Below are 20892 nucleotides of genomic sequence, written 5' to 3' on the forward strand. Positions count from 1 at the left end.
ACCCCTAGCCTTCCTACCTGAGAGGGTGGAGAAGGGAATGGCAGTCCACTCACTCCAGTATTCTTGCCTGGAGAATTCCATGGACGGAGGAGCCTAGTGAGCCATAGTCCATTGGGTCGCCAAGAGTCAGACATGACTGAATGACTAATACACACACACACAGCCTGCCAACGATGGCTGGAGGCCTTAAGTAGCATTATCCCAAGAGAGCCAGTGAACAGAAGCATTGAGAGTTGGCTTGATTTCACTGGGGTCCTTGGCTCCCAACCTGCCCACATCCCTCAAGCTGTGGGACCCACCCTGGGAGTGAGCATGTCCTGTGCTCTGGGGTAGGGGTATGAAAGGCAGGCTCAGCCAAGGGCATGTTTATCCAGCTCTCACTTTCCTCCTGTCCTTTATGACCAGTGTCGGCAGCGCTCCTGCCCTTTGATGCTGCACCTGCTTTAGCAGCGGCTCCCTGGGAGGCCTGCCCGTGCCCTGCATCCCAGCTCTGGAGTGCATGTCTCTGGACTCGGTCACTGGCATTCTGCCTTAGGGACCAGCCCCTGAGTTCTGACTGCCAGTGGTTTCTCCGAAAAATGAAACTAGGAGTGGGCCTGACCTCCTGGTCTCCCTAAGACCCCAAGTCACACAACTTCTACAAACCCCAGCCCTCTCTCTCCCAGCCCCATGTGACCACCCATCTTCCTTCTCTATGAATTTCCCTTGTATGGACATTTCACGCAAGTGGACTCCTGCAGTGTGAGGCTTTTCATGACAGGCATCTTTCACTCTGCATGATGATTTGAGGGTTCATTCAGTTTCGATACATCACTCCTTTTTTATGGCCAAATAATGTTCCAGAGTGTGATTAAACCTCAGTGTGCTGATCCATTCATCAGCAGGTGAGCATTTGGGTTTTTTCCATCTTTTGCCTCTTGTGGTTAATGCTGCAGTGAACCTTCTTGTACACGTTTTGGCCTTAAGCTGTTCTTTTATTGCCCATCTTTTCTACTACTTTGTGAAATTTCCACTTCTTTTAGTCCTAGTTGGTTTTCCTTTTCTGGTTATTTCTTCTGTCTTTATGGGTTTCACATTGGAATCACAATGAATCTTCTGCAGGTCTCCTGTCCCACTTTGCCAACTACTCCCAGGAATATTCAGGAAACCCTTCAAGTCTTTCCTGTGTTAGCTATGTAACCTCATGCACAAAATTCCGTCTCGGTACAGTGGAAAGTTCTGAAGCCTGTCAAAACAGTGAGCTGCAGAACTGCCTTTTGGCCTCACATCAGCAGAGCCTCACAAGACCACGTTGTTTCAGAAGAAGTTGACAGGAACAGCCTCAGTGGGCTTTGTGTGGTTGAAACCCACAGGTAGGAGCAGAGGGAATATGACAGTGTTTTGGGCCGAGTATTAGAGGCCGGCAACAGCGTGACTGCCGAGACCTGAGGCCCTCGCTGATGCCACTTGCTGTGCATTCATGAAGGCTGTCGCGGCGCCTTTGTGAAGCCACTGCCAACGTGAGGAAGACCCACCCTGCACCCCACACAGTGGGAAAATGAGCCTCATGAAAGGCCAGCCTCCTTTTGACACACAGCTAGTCACATTGGCTCTTTGTGTTAGAAATGGAGAAAAGAGACCACTGGCCAGTGTACAGATTAGTTTTCCTCTTTGTTGGTACCTTGTTCTGTTGTGTTTCATGCAGTTGTCAGCTTTGGGGTGCAAAGGTCTGATTGTAAGACTGTCCTGTAGGAGACTGGGTCCCGCTCTGTGCATGGCCTTGGCTATAACGTGGCAGGGCCCATTGGTCTCAGTCCTCAAACCAGATCTTTCAGATTTCTGTTTCTAATTTATTTTCTTTTGATGTGAATTCTTTGAAGAAAAACATTATGTGATCAGTCAGTTGCTTCCTGGGCTCCCCTGGTAGCTCAGCTGGTGAAGAATCTGCCTGTAATGCAGGAGACCCCAGTGTAATTCCTGGATCAGGAAGATCTGCTGGAGAAGGGATAGGCTACCCACTCCAGTATTCTTGGGCTTCCCTGATGGCTCAGCTGGTAAAGAATCCGCCTGTAATACGGGAGACCTAGGTTCGGTCCCTGGGTTGGGAAGATCCCCTGGAGAAGGGATCAGCTACCCACTCCAGTATTCTGGCCTGGAGAATTCCATGGGCTGTATAGTCCATGGGGTCGCAAAGAGTTGGACAATGACTGAGCGACTTTCACCTTCTTTCAACTTAGTTGCTTTCTTGATTGCAGTGACAGTGTTATTTGCAGAGTGGGCACAGTCCTGTCAGGTCCCTCGATAGGAATGGGAGTTGGTCAGGACCCTTACTGAGCCCCAAACTGAGTAGACCTTCTTGCACAAGAAGCGCTTTATGTCCCACAGTAAAACAGATGTTTTCTCCTGAGAGAACAGTCATAACCTGTGCCTTGGTGGTCATTTGGGGGTTTGTTGGAGAAATCTGTGTCTGTGACGTGCTGACCATATTCCATCTCAGGCTGATTGTGGTGACACTTGTGAGGGTCCCAGTTGTGCTGTGGAAACCTGAAGGCGTCCAAACAGCTTTGCTTGTTTGCTCTGGTGTGTCACATTCATTTAAGGCTCAGAGCGTGTGACTGTGCTTTGACCAACAAGCAGTCAAAGCAGAGGGGTAAACTGTTGGCTGAAGCCCACCTAAATTGCATGCGAAGAGGCCTGAGGTGCAGAGGCGCTGCTGGGTAGAATGTGGAAGTCTGGGTGTGCAAGTAAACGCTGAAAGATGGGCCATGTGCGGTTAACACTGACTGTGAACTTGGCCCTGTCGAGCTTGAAAGAGAGACACAGCCCCAGGACATGGAGACTGTAAGGTGAAGACTTCACAGCTGAAGACTCTGTAGCTGAGGGACACAAGTGATGCTGGAACTGGTTTGTAAACCAAAGCAGGTTGGTGCTGGCTCCACCCATCAGTTGGCCAGCTGAGAAGTCTTGGGAGTGAACACAGGTCTCGGGGTGGCTCTCCAGTAGAGCCTTTCCCCGCCTCCTCGGCTTCCAGGGTTCAAATTTCATTAAACCTGATTGCAGGAAACCCCACCCACATGTTTACATTACACTGGCCTTTTTTGGTGGAACCAAAGTCCCTTTCTTAGCTAACAAGGTCTTCTACCTTCTGGACTGCCTGGAGAGCAAGGCTGGGTCCCTGGCAGGGAGACACGCCCCCACCCCGAGATGCTATGTTCTGGGGTTGTGGGCTAAACAAGCTACAGGGCTATTTGGAAGCAAGGTAAGCAGGGAGTGTGTGTGTGTGTGTGTGTGTGTGTGTATGGCTTCTGCTAGGGGAGAGGGTGTCCGGTGGTAAGTGATCAGCAGAACAGCAGCTTTAACCTGGCAAGAAGGAAGGCCAGGCAGAAGACTGTTTATTTGCAAGCGAGAGGAGTCTTAGCTGCTTCTGCCTTTGGAGGGTCAGCGATGGTTTGAGGTGAGGTTTATGTGCAGGAGCTCATGGTCAGCTCCGTGGCTGGCTGGCTCAGGTGACTTCTGAGTGGGCCACAAGGCCTCCTGTTTCTTTGGCCAGCTGGGGCTCAGGTGTGTTTCCACAGTGATGAGTGCCTGGGAGGGAATCAGGTGCTGTGATAAGTGCCCTCGATGGGACGCTCCAAGCTGGGGTGTTGGTTGGACAGGAGAGGGGGCCGCCATGGGAGTGTCCCGCCGGCGTTGTTTGTGCCTGCTGTCTGGGGCACGGTCACCGTGGCTGGGACATGCCTGCCACAGCCCCACGGTGAAGCCTAGCCTCTGTTATCGCTGCATTCCGGGCCTCACCCAGAGGACTGCCAGGAGCGCTTGGAATCCGTGTGGCTCCAGTGTCCCAGACATGGGCTCTGCTGTTGGCACGTTCCTTTCCACGAGCCATGTGCCTCTCTGGCTGGAACACCCCGCTCCGCCTGCTCTCACTATTTTTTTCCAAGAATTTATAGCCTGCCTCGGTTTTAGAAAACATTTACACAGAGCCCGACTTGGCTCCCAAGGGAGCGATTTCCATCCGCTCCTCTTGGCAGGCCAGGTGCCTCCTTCCTACTTTAGGTGCCTCCCCGTCTGGCATTCAGGGGGACAGTATTGGGTTTGGGGGTTTGGGCAGGCGTTTGCTCTCAAGGTGTGAGATGGCATGTCCAGAGAAGCTCTGTGCTACATGGAGTTATTTCTGGAACTTGGCCTGGGGAAGAGCTCGGGCCAGGCTTTCACAACCCTGGGGTTCTGAGCTGTTCGTAGCATTGTCTGTCTTTGGTTTAGAAGAGAAGGGCACGTTTCATCTCACCTGGGACAGTCCAGTCACCCATCTGTGCTGCTGGGCACTAAAGGTCGAATTCTCAGAGGTCCCAGTGTGGCCATCCTTTCTTAGCTCTCGATTTTTTTGGAATAGGAACTCGTTCAATATACACGCAAGGGAGCCTTTAATTAGCCCAGAGGCGGAACCCCACTGCAGTAAAATAAAAGCGTGCTGTGTTTCCTCAGAGGTTATAAATGCTGCAGTTATAAATGTCCCAAGTGGAAAAAGAGAGATCTCAGCGTGAGTGACTCAGTGAGATGACAGGGACCCTCCTGTGAGGCCGAGCCTGGGTGTTTCTCCTGATCCTGAAAGTCCTGCGACCCCCACAGGCCCCTGAGAGAGGAGGTGTCCCTGGGACACTCCCAGAGCCTCCAACAGCTCCCTTCCTGGCCAGAGGACGTGGAGGGTCACTGACCCCGCTCATCCCGGCCTCCTGCTCTGGGCCCACGCCTCAGACACTGGAGTCCTGGTGCCCCCTCTGCCTGCACGCCACACAGCAGGCACTGAGATGCTCGCCTGCTTCTGCATGTCTTGCGGTGCTGGGCCAATGCTCCAGGGCCCATCCTCAGAATGTAAAGCTGGGCAGTGTATCACTGGTTCCCACACTGGCCAGTCAGAGCTGATGCAGCTGGTTTGGGAGAGATGGTCTCTAACCACTGGGTGAGGGGCCTGAGCGGTACAAAGGTGAGGAAGGGCCCTGGGTATGCATTGAAAGATCCGTCAAAGTGTTGCTCATCCTGCTGCTGGGCCCTGCGGAATGGGATGAGGCCCCCACAACTGCCTGGATTCAGCTGAAGCGAGTTTGTGGTGAATCCACCAAGACAATGCAGAGCCCCTGGCGTCACTCAGCTAGCTTACTGCTAACTGCTTTTGTCCTTGTGGTCATTAGTCCTGGAGGAGGCTGAGGAGCAGAGCGGACTAGGTGGCTCGAGCAGTGTTGTACATCTGGCGAGAGCTGGAGGTGGGCTGCTTAGGCAGCTGGAGGGCCCTACTGTGCCCCGCATGAGATGACTTACAGAATCTTCAGAGGGTATTTTTAAAATTCCATCTTTTACTTTAGATCTCTATTAAAAAGCAATTCTTCAACGTAATTCCGAAGTGTGAGGTCAGTTAGGCTGTTAAGAGTACTCCTTTACGAGACCCCATGAGACACTCTTATTCCCTGGGCTCTGGGCTGGAGGACAGATGTGGGGACTTGCAGAGACAGTGTCCCTCATCTCTTCCCTTTGTGTTGGTCTCACTGAATCACCAGGATGATCCTGGGCAAACCTCATCAAGCACCCCATTGCCAGCCAACTTCTCCAATAAGGGAAGTGGAGCTCAGAGAGGTTGAGTAACTCACCCAGGGTCACACAGCTGTGGGCGGGATTTTTAATTAGGATTCACACCCAGGTGGATTATGCCAGAACATCTAGAGGGGGACTGAGGATGTGCACATAAATCACTCCAGTGAAAAAGTTAAAACAAGCTGTGTGTCACAAGGCAGGGGTGGGGGTGGAGCACAAAGGGACCCTGACAGCTACACTGAAGACAAGAGAACTCGCCACGATCTCACTGAGTCTAGGAAAAGGAAGGAAGATCCTGGAAGAGAGGGAGAAGGTGGAGGAATTCAAGCAGTGTGGGGGTGGAGATGAGGCGAGGTGGGTGGGAAAGGTGGACACAGCAGGGGCCCATTGCACTGTGAGCCTCATTTCTGGCTTGAATTCATGATCTTTTAAATCATTGAGGTATAATTTGCATACAGTAAAGTTCACTCTCTTTACTGCCCAGTTCTAGGAGTTTCACTTCCCGCCCTGAAACTCCCATCACAGCCACAGTAAGGACATTTCTGTCACCCCACTCACCCCTGATGGCCCTTTGCAGCAGCCTTCCCTCCCTGAGCCCGTTTCCCCATCTCTCCCCAGGATGTCAGTTGAAGTCTTTGGAGTCTGGTTGCTCTCAGGACCTTGGATGTGGATGCAGACAATGGCATCATTTCTTTCTTTCTTCTCAGACACTTTTCCAGGGATGACTGTGGCTGTAAGACTTCCATGAGGACATATAGGTTCTGGTATTGGGACTTTTTGATAGAGTGAATTGGTTTAGCTGAGTGGCCTCAAGCAGAGAATCTTTAGAGCAAGCTGGAGATGGTTCATGTGGAGCTGCCGCAGGAAGTAAAGTGACTGACAGTGGTCAGCAGGCTGTGCCCAGAGACACAGCCTGTCTCCTGGTGAGTCAGGGTGGGTGGGGAGCCTTTCCTTTATCAGGGCTCCCAAGTGGCTGTGGGTGCGGTGGGTGTGGTGGGTGCGGTGGGCGTGGTGGGCGCGGTGGGCACAGTGGGAGGGAACTGAGTGGTCCACCCGGGAACAGTTCCTTAATTTTAAGGACAGAAATGCACAGCCTGCCATGAGCTCCCGCTACTGCAGCCTAGGAAACAGACATAACACTGCCATCATCAACCCAGCAGCCTCAGAACACAGGCTCCTGTCCCGACAACGAACCATTTCAGGAGTTAGGGAGGAAAGCAGGGTTATTAAGTAGTTTCTAAGGAGTGTGTGTGTGTGAGAGAGAGAGGGAGAGAGGGAATTGAAAAGAAAATATTTAGGCAAATTCCTTTCCAAAATTAAATTGTTAATTTCACATTAAAGTGGTTGGTCAGGTTTAGAATTCCAGTGTTTTTAAAAAAACAGAAAGCATGGATTTGGGAGTGAAACAGAGGTAGATTTGCATTCCAGATGATTCCAGTAACCTTTTATTATGTTAAATATTGGCATAACCTCTCTGAGCTTCTGTTTTCTCATCTTATAGAGGGTTCTTTACCATTAGGGCCACCTGGAAAGCCCGTCCTGGCACATAGGAGATTCTTAAAAAGAGCCTCTGTCTTTAGAATGTCAGCCCTATTGCAGGAGACGGTTGTTTCCTGTGTTCTGCCCTCTGATGAGAAAAGTAACGATTCTCTGTAACCTCCTCTGGATGTAGCCCACACCTGAGAGCAGCGGCTTCTGGGAACATCCCTTCCTGCAGTCTTGCTCTCTCTTTCTGTCTCTGCTGACCCATCTGATGCCGTGAGATGTGCCTGACGCCCTCCATCTCTTGTTCCTGTCTGTATTCCCCAGGCTGGTTCGTCGCAGCACATCATTGGGACTTTGCTGAGTATCCCATTTCAGTCTCCAGTAACAACTAACCAGCAGCCATGGTCAGTGCTTAGTAAACTCTCAATGGACGTTTCCTGGAGAGGAGTTTTCTGTTTTTCTCCAGTGAAGACTTGCAGGGAAGATACTGTTAGCGCTTTTGAAATAAAAAGTTACTTTTTAAAGCAAACCTTTCACAATAGTAAAACATAAGATTCATAGAGTCAGTATTTGAAAGAAAGAAAGATTTCAGCGAGCTTAGTGTATCTGTCAGGTTTGCTCTTTTGTTTCAAATCGATTTTTTTGTTGGAAGCAGGGCTAGGGGATGGTTGAACTTAGTACAGAGCAGTTCTACACCTTTTTGGGGCCCGAGTGGTTGGTACTTGAATGGAGGTGAAGTTGAGATGTTGCCTTCCCTTTGGCCAATTCTTCACATACCTGTGAGCACATACCTGTGAGCACAGGTGGGCATTGGTTAATCTGTGTTCAGTCAGGATGGGAAGGAATGTTTTCATTTTTCTTCCTGTCTTCTTCATTTTCTTTGCTTGCTTTTGAAATATTTTGGGGGTGTCTCTGTCCCTCCTTGTGAGATAGCCCCCACTCAAAAGTCAAGTGGGAGCGGGCAGGGAATCGTCACAGGGTAGCTGGGGTGGAGTGGCAAGTCTGTCCGACAGCCTCTGCCCTTTACTGAGGCAGAGAATGTCCTCTGGCTCTTTCTTCCTTCTGGTTTGTTTGTTTTTTTTCCAGATGAGAACCCCCCTGGTGTGTCTTTCAGTGGGAGCAATCGGAGCTGTAGTTATGTTTGATTTTTAACCAGGCCCTGGCTGCAGGGGAAACATTACCAGATAACTCACAGGCCAGCTTTTGGAAGGGGCTCTGGGCTCTGTTCAATGGGGTGGGGACAGCAGGAAGGGACGGGGCACAGAGAATGGTTGATCTGCACTGGGACAGGTAGAGGCTGTCTCTTGTCCTGCATCTGCAGCAGAAACGCTGGGGGTCCTGGGTGGCTCACATCCCAGTCTGGTGATTGGGGTCTCCATTTGCAGAATGAGGATTAAGTTCCTTCAAAATCCCCATGAGCTGGAAGCACAAAATTATAACATGTCATTTAAATATATGAAAGGATGCAAGGGGCAGATGAAGTGAACGACTCCACCTTCCACCCTTCAGCCACCCAGTGGCTCTGATAGCACTCTGCGTTCTGTGATGGAGCAGAGCTTCACAGCCCCAAGCCTCCTTCACCTGAGGGGCCCCACCCTTCCTTCCGCTGGAGGCTGGCGATGGTGGCAGTGGTGGGACCTCAGCCCCAGCCCTTCCAAGCATCACCAGAAGAAAGTTTGGCTTCATCACTTCTCTGAAAATTACTTGTTGCATCATCACTTTTCCAAATCTCATTAAAAGAGGTACTTTGCCATCAGTTATGTCAGAATGTCCTTGAAAACTGACCAGAGTTTTGGGGGCTTCACAGAACAGGTTAGGGCTTGTGTCTGATTTTCCATGGAGGGTTTGGCAGTCAGTCATGCAATGACTTCCTCCCCCAAACCCCCCATATAACTTTTGTCCCTGGTGATTCTGTTTTCATTGCTCTCACCCTGCAGTTTTCACATGGGGTCTCAGAAAACAAAATTCCAGCCCAGTGTAGGCAAGGTCACTCTTTCTCCAGGTATGGTTTAGAGGGGCCATACATAGGTGGGGACACCCTGCCCGCCCTGAAGTTGTGGGAACCAACCGATGTGGAAAAGTCCACCTCACAGGTGGCGGGAGGATGAAGGAGACGGGGAATGGCAAAGATTCAGTGTCATTGTTATGCACCTACTGTATGTCAGGACCCTCATCACACCCCCAGTTCCTGCGGCCGCACAGATAGCGTGCAGATGTCCCTTGGGCCTCTGCCTATCCAATAGGTATATTGAGTCATGTTTAGGTTCACAACTCGTTTTCTTTGACATTTTGAAACCCTCACATTGACTTCAGCACCTTCCCAGTCTTATTGGGTGGCATTTGAAGGCCCACTAAGTGGGTCTGTGCAGTCTACTTGGAGAGGTTGTTTTGGTGTCTGGGGCGTGGAGACCCTGGGGCTGCAGGTCAAGGGCTGTGGGCACTTCTGCCATCAGACCCTTGTTTGTTTGGATGGCTGTCATTAGTTGTTTTTTTTTTCCTACTAAGACAGCAGAGCATCTTTCCAAAATAGTTCCCCAGGTTTTATCATGTAAGAAGAAGCCAGAACATTCAGTCTCTCAGTACTCGGGGCCCACTGGGGGGTCCCTAATGCTGGGAATACCACAGGTATCCCCAGATACAAAAAACAGATCCCTTCCCTGCAGGAGCCCATGTTCTTGTGGGGGAGACATTGGTAAGTCTGCAACATATCTGGCTGTATGTGTGTGCCGCAGACAAACACCCAGCAGGGACAGAAAGGAGAATCCACTCTGAGGAGGTGAGAGAGCAAGCCAAGATAGCACTGCAGGTGGAGAAGGGCATGAGCAAAGGTCCTGGGGCAGGAGTGTGCCTGCTGTGGTCTGAGTGGTGGACAGGAGAGAAGTGAAGCAGCACAGTCAGGGGAGGCCAGGCCTTGTCCACCATGGAAGGAGCTTTTAAAAATTGTGGCTACTCATATTAGAAGTAGCCTGGTGACTCAGTGGTAAAGAATCTGCCTGCCGATGCGGGAGACGCAGGAGATGTGGGTTTGATCCCTGGATTGGGAAGATCCCCTGGAGGAGGGCATGTCAGCCTACCCCAGTATGCCTGGAGAATTCCATGGACAGAAGAGCCTGGCAGGCTAGAGTCCGTGGGGTCACAAGGAATTGGACACGACTGAAGCAACATCACCCATGAATTCACACATTGGGAGCCTTGGGCCTGTGTTTTTTACACATGTCCTCTAATTCTTATAAGTGCCTTGAAAGATAAGACTGACTATTCCCTTTTATAAATAAGGGGCTTGGACAGTCTAAATGTCCTGACCAGGAATGCACAGAGTAAACGCCGAGCAGGAATCCCACCTGCAGATTCAGGGAAACTCACTCCGAGTCCTTCTGTGGAGAATGCAGGGCAGGGGCAGTGGGTGCCAGAGGCCCTTCTCCCTCCTTGCCTCCCACGCCCTGGGATCACAAAGCATGGTACAGTGGGGAGGCCCCCTGGACAGCCCCCCAGGGGCCTGGTGCTGCCTTTGGGAAGATTCAAGCTCCTACAGAGTGATTTAGAAGTTTTGGTGGGTTTGACTTTGAGGGCTCACTGATTTGGTTTGTAAAGTTTTCCTATAGATATAAAAGGTATTGGACATTTTCCAACATAAAAAGTAACCTGCATGCATGGTAGGAAGTTTAGAAAGGAGTCTGTGGTGGGGTTTGGCTCCATCCCTTGCTGCATACCCTAAGAAGCTCTGAGGGTCCATGAGACGAAGGCCTAAATGTTCCGTGCCTGGCCTCACACGGAGCCGGTGTTTTGTCAGCGGCACTCGGGTTGTTTTTAATGTGTTTATTATTATTTTAAGATTTCTAATACTAATAAAAACAGTAAGATTGGGATTACTTGTAACTCTGCAGCCAAGGGAATATCTTGTCCTCTTCCGCTTCCTGCAGGCTCTTGTGGACTGTTCTCCATGTGAGGCTGGCCACGGGGCTCTACTCAAAATAATTAACAGGCACTTTGGGGCAGTGCCTGAATGTAAATCAGAATTTTTGTACAGCTCGTTCTTGGCTTCCTTTTTCCCTTTAATTCATTGTGCCAGTCCGTTTTCATTCAAATTGAGGGAGGAGGACTGGAGTCATGGACGCATGGACATCTGTTTCTAAGACATTGCCAACTCCCTGCCGGCTGTGAGGCTAGTGGTCTGCCCTGGCCACCCCTGGGCCTGGCACTGTCCACCCCTGCGCTCTGGGGGGATTGAGATTCTCATGGAGCAGAGTGTCTTCTGCTGCTCGCTCAGCAAAGCAAAAGGGGAATACCTGATTCCCCAGGTCTTGCCTTCATTTTGTTGGCCACAGCTGGTGAAGAAATGAGATGAAAGATGCTCATCTGTGTACTGTGACTTTCAGTGTCTGTGTTTGAGTTTCATGTAGGGCACAGGCACACCCCCCCCCCCCCCCCACTGTGCACACAGCTGGGGCAGAGGACTTGAACTGGTGTCTGTCTTATGCTCTAGCTCCCACTTCACCCACGGGCTGTTCTGCGTGAGCCCAGAACATCCTAAACACAGTGACCTAGTGACTCACACATGGGTCGATTTTTCACTTTGACAGTTGGAAGCGTGACGTTTGCAGGTGTCCCCTAACTTGGGGCACTCATTCCGAGGTCCTCATATGCGGAGCTGGGTTCAGCAGTTCCTCCCCCTGGCACCTTCGGGTCACTTGCTGATGCTATGCAAAGCATCATGACCGGGTGCCACCTGTCTGTGGACAGGCCACGTGCAGCAGGGGTGCCCAGGCTACGGAGCCAGAGAACCTGGGTTTTGGTCCCACCTGGGCTTCCCACAGCTCCCCGACCTGGGAAAGTTACTCATGCTCTTTCAGCCTCAATTCTTCATCTTTACAAAGGGAATATGCTAGAAAGTCAGAGAAAATACACTGAGTGCATACCCCGTGATTGGTGCTCTGTGACCACCAGCTGTCGTTGACACCATTCCCTAACGACCCTATGGCTGCATCTAGTTCCTGCCTCTTACTTAGACGCTCACATCCAGTTGTCTGTCTTGCAGACTTGGTTTATTTACTGTATTTTGTGTATCATTGCTCCCCCCAGCCCACCCACCAGGCGCTACATTAAAAGGAGGGTCCTGAGGTTCACACCAGCCTGTATCCCTGTGTCCCGTGTTCCCCGTCAACTTCTCGCTCTGCTTCTTCCTCTTGTGCACAGTTGAGATAAGAAGGAAGCCGGAGTCTCATGTGCTCTCAGCGTAGCAGCCCAAGATAGCCCGCAGTTCTCTGTCCTGGAGTGTCACCCCTGTGTTTTTTTAGAAGGCTGAAACCTGCTGATGGTGGAGTGCATCAGAGCTAGAGCTGGGTCCCTCAGAGTGGCTCCAGGCCCAGTCGCCGCTGGAATGCAGCGGCTCCCGGGGCCACAGACACGGGTCAGGCCCTCTGCGGCTCCATTATTGCGGTCTGCCTGTAGTTTCACAGTTGGGAAAGCAGGGAGGCAGAGGAGGATGCAGTGGGGAGGTGCTGACCGCGAGCTCTCTTGTGCTGTTGAGTGCCCTCCCAGCTCTTTGCTGTGAGCCAGCGAGTGGTTGTAATTAATAATAGTGGCAGAGGGTTCCACTCTTCCCATCTGCATTGGGGGCCTAATTTTGTTTCTCTTGGCCATCCCGGTGCATGGAGATCAGTGCCTACCCCTCTGTGTTTTGAGGTCCTGCTGTGCCTTCGTGGGCAGCTTGGCCCAGAGATGCTGCACTTCCAGGAAGGCAGGCGGGAGACCAGTTCCTGTGCTTTCTCTTTTTGATGAGCTACATGTTGAGATTCTAGTGGATCTCAGAAGGCACCTAAGTCAGATGTTCTGTTTACTAAGGATTTGTTACCCAGGCCCCTGGAAGATGCCTTGTAGGTGCTGACAGAAGCTCTCCCCTGTCTTATGCACAGTCCATTCTTGAGTCTTGGAGACTTGTGAGTGGAGCTGTGCTCACCATTCATACTACAGATGAAATGAACAGTGAGCCCTCAGGGCAAGATGACTCTGAGTGTGAAGAAGCCCAAAGATTCTCTAAATGACCCTTCTCTTTGCATAAAAAGGTAGGGCCTGAAGATGTTTGATTATTCAGATTTCTTTGTGGGCATTTGCTACGCAGGAGTACATGTAGAATTTTTGGATTCTAGAAGCGCCTTTGGCCCTCACCATCCTAAGTTATGAATTTGTTTATTTGTTTAGACAAAATATAGATGTGTTCCGAGAGCCCAAAGCCCCCTTTCATCTTTGACTTACAGTCTGTCTCTCGTTTCCTCCCCACCAGTGCTGCACACGCAGGGCCCTGTGGACGGCAGTCTTTACGCCAAGGTGAGAAAGAAGAGCGCCTCAGATCCCAGTGTCCCAGGTGGGTCTCCCGCTGTCCCGGCCGCCAGCAGCCCAGACCACAGCGACCACACCCTGTCTGTCAGCAGTGACTCAGGCCACTCCACAGCCTCGGTGAGGACCGACAGGACCGAGGAGCACCTGACTCCAGGACCCAAGAGGGGCCTGAGCCCCCAGGAGAAGGCCGAGCTGGATCAGTTGCTCAGTGGCTTTGGCCTTGAGGATTCTGGAAGCCCCCTCAAGGATATGAGTGATGCTCGCAGCAAGTACAGCGGGACCCGCCACGTTGTACCGGCCCAGGTCCACGTGAACGGAGACACCACCCCCAAGGACCGAGAGACGGACATCCTGGATGACGAGATGCCTAGCCATGACCTGCACAGTGTGGACAGCATCGGGACCCTGTCCTCCTCGGAGGGCCACCAGTCAGCCCACCTGAGCCCCTTCACCTGCCACCAGAGCAGCCAGAACTCCCTTCTGTCTGATGGATTTGGCAGCACCGCTGGCGAAGATCAGCATGGCGCTCTGGCCCCGGATCTGGGGCTCGCCGCGGAGCCCCTGTTCGAGCGAGAGCGGGCTTTCGGGAGCCGCGAGCCCAAGCAGCCACAACCTGTGCTCAGGAAGCCCTCCGTGCCCACCCAGACACAGGCCTATGGGCCGAGCAGCTACTCCACGCAGACCTGGGTGCGCCAGCAGCAGATGGTGGCCGCTCACCAGTACAGCTTTGCCCCTGACGGGGAGGCCAGGCTCAGCAGCCGTGGTGCAACCGACAGTTCCGGCCTGCTGCAGACACAGCCTAGGGTCCCGCTCACCCCCACTCGGGGGGCCAGCAGCAGAGTGGCCGTCCAGAGGGGCATAGGCCCTGGGCCACATCCTCCCGATGTACAGAGACCCCCTCCCGGCAAAGCAGCCTTCAAACCCAGGATTCCAGATGTCAAAGTCGTGAATGGTACTGGCCCGGAGCTGGGCGCAGACCCATCTCCAGGCTCACCCACCCTGGACATCGACCAATCCATTGAACAGCTCAACAGGCTGATCTTGGAGCTGGACCCCACGTTTGAGCCCATCCCCACCCACATGAACATGTCGGGCAGCCAGGCCAATGGCCCCATGCCCCCAGAAGGCATGGGAGGCGGGCTGCGGGCAAGTGGCCGCCTGCAGGACACAGAAGGCCCTGGCAGGGCCCCAGTGAGGCAAGGTGAGCTGGGGTTTCATGGGATGCACACTTGTCTGTGTTTTGCAGAATAAGGTTTTATGGAAGAGCTCTGGGCTCATCACAGAGTCTGAAAGAGAGGAATGAGGACAGCTGGGGCCTTGGGTGCAGTCTTGTAAGGACAGGCAAGTGACCACACCATTTAGGTGTGAACAGTGGCCACGAGCTGGCCACCCAGGGAGTGGGGAGGCTGTTCATGGGGCAGCAAGCTCGAGCTAGAGAGAGAGGGCTGTGGGGTGGCTGGAGGTGGGGAGTGGGAGGAGTGATGGAGGGGTAGGTTCTGGGGAGTCGGGGCCTAGAGGCTTGGTAAGGACCCCAGCCACCACGGCAGGCTGCAGGGCCCAGCGGCAGCCCCAGCACAGCAGGGACGCGGGCCCTGAGGGCGAACCTGTGTGCACCCTGCGGCCTTCAGGGCTCTGCTGAGCAGGAGGCGGGCACTGTGCAGGCTCTTAGAACGTGGTTTGTGCAGGGCCAGGGCTTCCTGCCCAGCTGCGAGACCTGGGAAGGCTGGGGGTGGCTGTAGTGGACAGAGGTGACCTCTGGCTATATGGCCGAGTGGATGTGGGAGCAAGCATTGGGTTCTAGCCTGTGCTAGGCTTTCCATGTTGGAGAGGCACAGGCTGTGGAGCCAGGGCGGCCTGGGAGGATGCCCCGCAGGCAGTGGGGACTGGGACAGAGTGGGTCAAGGAATAGTATGTGAGGCCATCGGGGGAGTGTGTGTATAGAAACTTCCACACAGAGGAGCATGGCCAAGTCTAGAAGCTTCCACATAGAGGAGACAGGCCAAATCAGTTGTCCAAACCTGGGTGCTGCTGAGGTCTGGGGAGGCTTAGGGAGGGGTGGAGCTGCACGGACTCCGGGTCACCTTGGGGTCGAGAGTGTGGTGACCAGTGAGACCAGGCCTCCCTGTGTTTGCATGTAGGTGAGCATCCACATCTTTGGTGTCAGCTGGTTCCCTAAGGATCCTGCCTCTAAAAATGAAGATGGGAGGTGGGATGAAGGAAGGATTCTGTAGCTTCCTCCTAGTCCTGAGTCTGACCCCGAGGGCTGAGCCAGGGTCACTGACGGGGCAGGAGTGCTGCTCTTGCCACTGGGATTGTTCTGGGCCCTTTCATATCAGGCTTCTTAGCTGCAGGAACAGATCCCGTCTAACAGTTGCATTTCCAGAGGTGTCAGGACGTGGCCCGCCTAAGGTCTCATAGGTGGTTCGCAGGACTCGGCTCTGTGGCTGCACACAGAAGCCCTGCCTGCTTTGCAGTCAGACAGGGTAGATTTCAGACCTAGCCAGGTCCCAGATGGCTTGGGGAACCTGAGCTTTGCAGACCTTGGTCCTGTCTGGCTGTGCATTGGCTAACTGTGTGACTTTGGGTTAAGGGTGTAGTTTCTGAATTTCACTTCGCTCCATCTGCTAAACCCTATCACATACCCGGCTGGTGGAAAGGTACAGGCAGTGCTGGTCTGCAAGCCCCTGAAGGGTACCTGGATCATAAATGTGATGATGCTATGACATCCTGGCTTCCCGGGTGGCTCGATGCTAAAGAATCCGCCTGCAATGCAGGAGATGCGGGTTCGATCCCTGGGTTGGCAAGAACCCACTCCAGTCTTCTTGCCTGGAGAATCCTATGGACAGAGGAGCCTGGTGGGCTACAGTCCATGGGATCGCAAAGAGTGGGACATGACTGAGGCAACTGAGCTCGCACTCACGCTGTGACATTCATTTCCTTTCCCTGAGTACCTGGGCCCTTGGATATCAGAAGCTTGGGAGTTGGGAAAAACTGAGAGAGCCTTCTGGGAGTACGTTATCAGACTTGAATATGTAGCTGCCGGACAACAGTAGTAATTGTAGCAACAAAACAGATGGAAGGATTTGGATATATGAACTCATTTAGTCAGATACATTCAGGAGATTCTGAGTTTAAAAAAAGTTTCAGTGGGAACAAAGCTATCCGCATCCTGTCTCTTACCTCACCAAACCTACTTAAAAGGAATTTCTTGGAAAAATTAAAACCAGAAATCTTTTTTTTTCCTTTCTTGAATTAAAACCTCCTTTGAGATTTGGAAGAGGTTGGGGGCGGCCTAGTGTATGGAAGAGGGAAGGATTCTAAGCTCAGGTTACTGTCTGACAGCTCCCTTTAGTTCATTTGTTTTCCAGTGGATGGAACATAGCCCCGAATGACTCTTCTGCCCTTTAACAGTAGAACATAGAGCCTGGGGTTTTAGAAAGTCCCTTCATCTCCTCCATCCTTTAGTTAGCTATACTTAAATTACTTGATAAACTCATCACTGTAATTACTGGAATTTTAATTTTGATTTTAGATCTTTTCTATTTCCTGGCTTACAAAGTAATGACATTTTTAAAATGAAGGGACTTGAATACGTCAACAGACCTGTAAAATTTCAGCGAATGTTAGGTTATTAATTATGCAAATTCAGTTAAGAGTGTTTATTAATCCATTCATGTTTGTTAGGAATCTTGGGTATTTGTCAGTTTTCTTGTATACTTGTAAAACTATGGTGATGTCAGGGGATGAGGTATAAATAAACATGGACACTAATCTTCAGAGACCTTCCTGAAATTTGGGCATGAGCTTCTGGTAGGACCCCTGAGCAGCGATGAATACCCTCCAGCTGGGAAGCTTGCAGCTCGCAGCATGAGGACTGGCCTTCTAACTTGGAGTTCAGCTTTCAGTTTCAGAGCGAGCTCCTGTTTGAGGACAGTGCCAAGCCGGGAAATGCAGAGCCTTGGAGACGCACACCACATTGATGAAAAGGATCTGGACAGTGTAGAGGGTTTTTGGAACAGTCTGCAGGCGGATTTCTGGCTCTCATTCTGGGACGTCTTGTCTTGCTAGAAATCCCATCTAAAGAATATGCATGTCTCTAGCTTTCAGCCATTTGAATTGAGATGGAGAGAGAAGTTTCTTCTCTCCCTGGCTGGTGTAGAGGACACTGGAACCCATTTGACTTTAATATCAAAATGTCATCTGAGTATTTGCATCTTTCAATTGCAAAAAAGCTAGACCAGCCAGCGATAGGAAAAAGTCACTAGATGGCAAGGAGAGTCAGCTAATCAACTGATGCTGAGTTGTGGCACCTTTCAGAAGGTTCGGGGATGCTGGATCCCTGTGCTTTGAAGATGTTCAGATCCCCATCGCACACTTCCATCCTCTGAATGGGGGAGGCCAGGGCTGCCAAGCTGAGCTGGTCCACATGTGGTTCTTGGCTCTACCACGCTGAGTAGGAAGGGGACATTGAGTCTGAAAGGCTCCATGATATTTGCAGGACAATGGCTTTTACCCCACAGATGCATCGTCCCATGTCTGTGTGCCTGAGGCTCAGCCCTATTGATGTGGGTCAGTATCTGACCAGAGCGGCCCCAAGTCTTGCACACAAATGGGAAACAGGCTGGAAAGTTCTATGAAGCTGTATTTTCTACATGAGAGCCTCCTTGGCCTGCCGCACATCTTGCCCCCAGATGCTGACTGCTGCATGGTGTGTCTTAATTCTGACTGTAGAAAAAGGTTTGTCACAGAGACTTCAGCATCCTGAAGTCAGTGAAATCCTTCCCTCTTTGCAGAGTGTGTCCTGATTATGAGAAAGACCACAAGTTACCTGGTGGTAGGGAGTTGGGGGTGGTATTACCTGGAGCTCCTCCTGGGGCTGGCTGTGTGTCCTGCACAGCTCACATTGCACCAGCTCTTCAGGCAGCAGCATGTCTACCAGGCTCTGGTTATTTCTGAGATGACAGTTATATGCGAAGGCCAAGAATTTTCTGAGAAAGTCTACCTGCAGTCAGCACAATAATAATAATGGTGAGGATGGTGGTGGTGGTAGGGTTAATGATGATAGTGATGGTGATGGTGATGATAGTGATGGAGGTGAGGGTGACGATGGTGATGGTGGGGGTGGTGATGGTGATGATAGTGATGGTGGTGATGGTGATGATAGTGATGGGGGTGAGGGTGACGATGGTGATGGTGGTGAGGGTGATGATGGTGATGGTGGGGGTGATGGTGATGGTAATGATAGTGATGGTGATGATAGTGATGGTGGTGAGGGTGACCATGGTGATGGTGGTGAGGGTGACAATGGTGATGGTGGGGGTGGTGGTGATGGTAATGATAGTGATGGTGGTGAGGGTGATGATAGTGATGGGGGTGAGGGTGACGATGGTGATGGTGGTGAGGGTGACGATGGTGATGGTGGGGGTGATGGTGATGGTAATGATAGTGATGGTGATGATAGTGATGGTGGTGAGGGTGACCATGGTGATGGTGGTGAGGGTGATGATGGTGATGGTGGGGGTGGTGGTGATGGTAATGATAGTGATGGTGATGATAGTGATGGTGGTGAGGGTGATGATGGTGATGGTGGGGGTGGTGGTGATGGTGATGATAGTGATGGAGGTGAGGGTGACGATGGTGATGATGGGGGTGGTGGTGATGGTGATGATAGTGATGGTGATGATAGTGATGGAGGTGAGGGTGACAATGGTGATGGTGGGGGTGGTGGTGATGGTGGTGATGGTGATGATAGTGATGGAGGTGAGGGTGACGATGGTGATGATGGCGGTGGTGGTGATGGTGATGGTGATGATAGTGATGGGGGTGAGGGTGACGATGGTGATCGGGGGGGGTAATGGTAAGGTGATGGTGAGCACTGCCACTCAGCACGTCCCCTGTTCTTGGCACTATGTCTGCATCACCCCTGACATTCATTCCCAATGAATAAACAGGCTTCCCTAGAAGCTCAGCTGGTAAACAACCCGCTTGCAATGCAGGAGACCCCAGTTTGATTCCTGGGTCAGGAAGATCCCCTGGAGAAGGGTTAGGCTACCCACTCCAGTATTCTGGCCTGGAGAATTCCACAGACAGAGGAGTCTGGCAGGCTACATGGGGTTGCAGAGTTGGACACGACTGAGCGACTTTCATATTCATAGTGTATAAACAGCCTCCATCTGTCTCACTGTGCATCCTATGGCTGAGACCTAATTCCACTAAACTCAAATTCTGCTCCCAGTTCAAAAACCCCTGGAGGGCCGTGCCAGTGACTTCTTTTGTTTCCTGGCATGTAGTAATGTTTGTAAATAGAGCAGATGTGGTGCTGGTGGAAGTGTAGGTGACCCTCCAAGAACTCATGTGTCTTCGCTGAATTGGCTTGGAGAACTTAGCGAGGGTCATCATAGACTGGGTAGGAAGTCGGCCCTGGCCCATGAGACAAGAGAATAGCCCTACAGTGGTGGAATCTCAGAAAGCCTTGGGCGGCCTTGTAAAATGGGGTGAAGTGTGGAGGCGTTTCATTCCGTGCAGGTGCTCAGCGCCTCTGTGGTTCCCCTGCTCTGAGCGGACACCAGACTGTGCTTCAGCCACTGCCGTCTGGGCGCTGCTGGGGCCTCGTGTTGCCCCACCCCCGAGGTTGCCCAGCTGCACTGCATCCCTGCTCAAAGGTGGGTTTCTTAGATCACATCCTTTAAGTGAGGGGAGATTTCAACTGATAATACCAAGTAACAAAAGGAATGACTCAATATGTGAAGTTTATGATTCCATGGATGGCAGGTGGCCAGCTCTCTTTGCTCATACCTATGGGCTCCTTGTTTCCTATTGTCAAGATACTTTATTCATGGCACATCAGCCCCCCCACCCACAATTGTCGGCTCCTGGCCGGCCCCGTGTTCAGTTCGCAAATGGCACTAGGACATTGTGCCAGCGCCCCTCTTGTGCTTCTGTGGACACAGTCATCCCTGCAGGAGTGCCCGTCCACGTCAGAGGTCTGATTTATTCTGAAGGAGAGTCACAGTAACAAGTATCAACTTCCAGTCCTTGATAGGGGAAAGCCCATCAATTTAAATTACACGTTAAACCCCAGCCAGAGGGAACCAGTATGAGAACCCGAGGTCCTCAGCCGTGGGTCCACACCATGAGCGCGGGACCTCCTGAGCGCAGGTGGGAGCCGCGGCGGCAGGAGCCCACGGGGTTGTGACAGGAGATCCAGGGGCATCGGGGAGTAGAGAGCAAGGCCTTTCCCGGGGAGAGGTGGGTGGGGGCTGTGCAGACACTGGGGATAGGCCGGGCCCAGGTGCGCGGAAGTGCAGGTGTGTTCATGGATCGGGAATCTAGGTGCACAGAGAAGGAGGAGAAGAGGGAAGAAGGGGTGAGTGTGGACACAGAACACATCCTGAGACAGAATGCCTGCCTTCAGGATTTCCTCTGTTCCCTGAGGCCGCAGACCCTGAGTCGGGGAAAAGTTTCCTGGGCTGACCCCAGCGTCACCTGGGGCAGCAGGACCCTAGC

The 20892-nt window shown here is 52.0% G+C and overlaps 1 protein-coding gene across 7 annotated transcripts in view; it reads left to right on the forward strand.

Moving 5' to 3' along the window:
* Positions 1–20892, forward strand: part of TNS3 (tensin 3) — a 220581-nt gene that overhangs the window by 140108 nt on the left and 59581 nt on the right. For all 7 annotated transcript variants that reach the window (XM_061165571.1, XM_061165570.1, XM_061165564.1 and 4 more), the window contains one exon: positions 13331–14587. In XM_061165571.1, the coding sequence (XP_061021554.1) occupies positions 13331–14587 (1257 nt within the window). The remainder of the gene's footprint in view (positions 1–13330; positions 14588–20892) is intronic.

Source organism: Dama dama, chromosome 18, assembly GCF_033118175.1.
Source record: "Dama dama isolate Ldn47 chromosome 18, ASM3311817v1, whole genome shotgun sequence".
Taxonomy (NCBI): domain Eukaryota; kingdom Metazoa; phylum Chordata; class Mammalia; order Artiodactyla; family Cervidae; genus Dama; species Dama dama.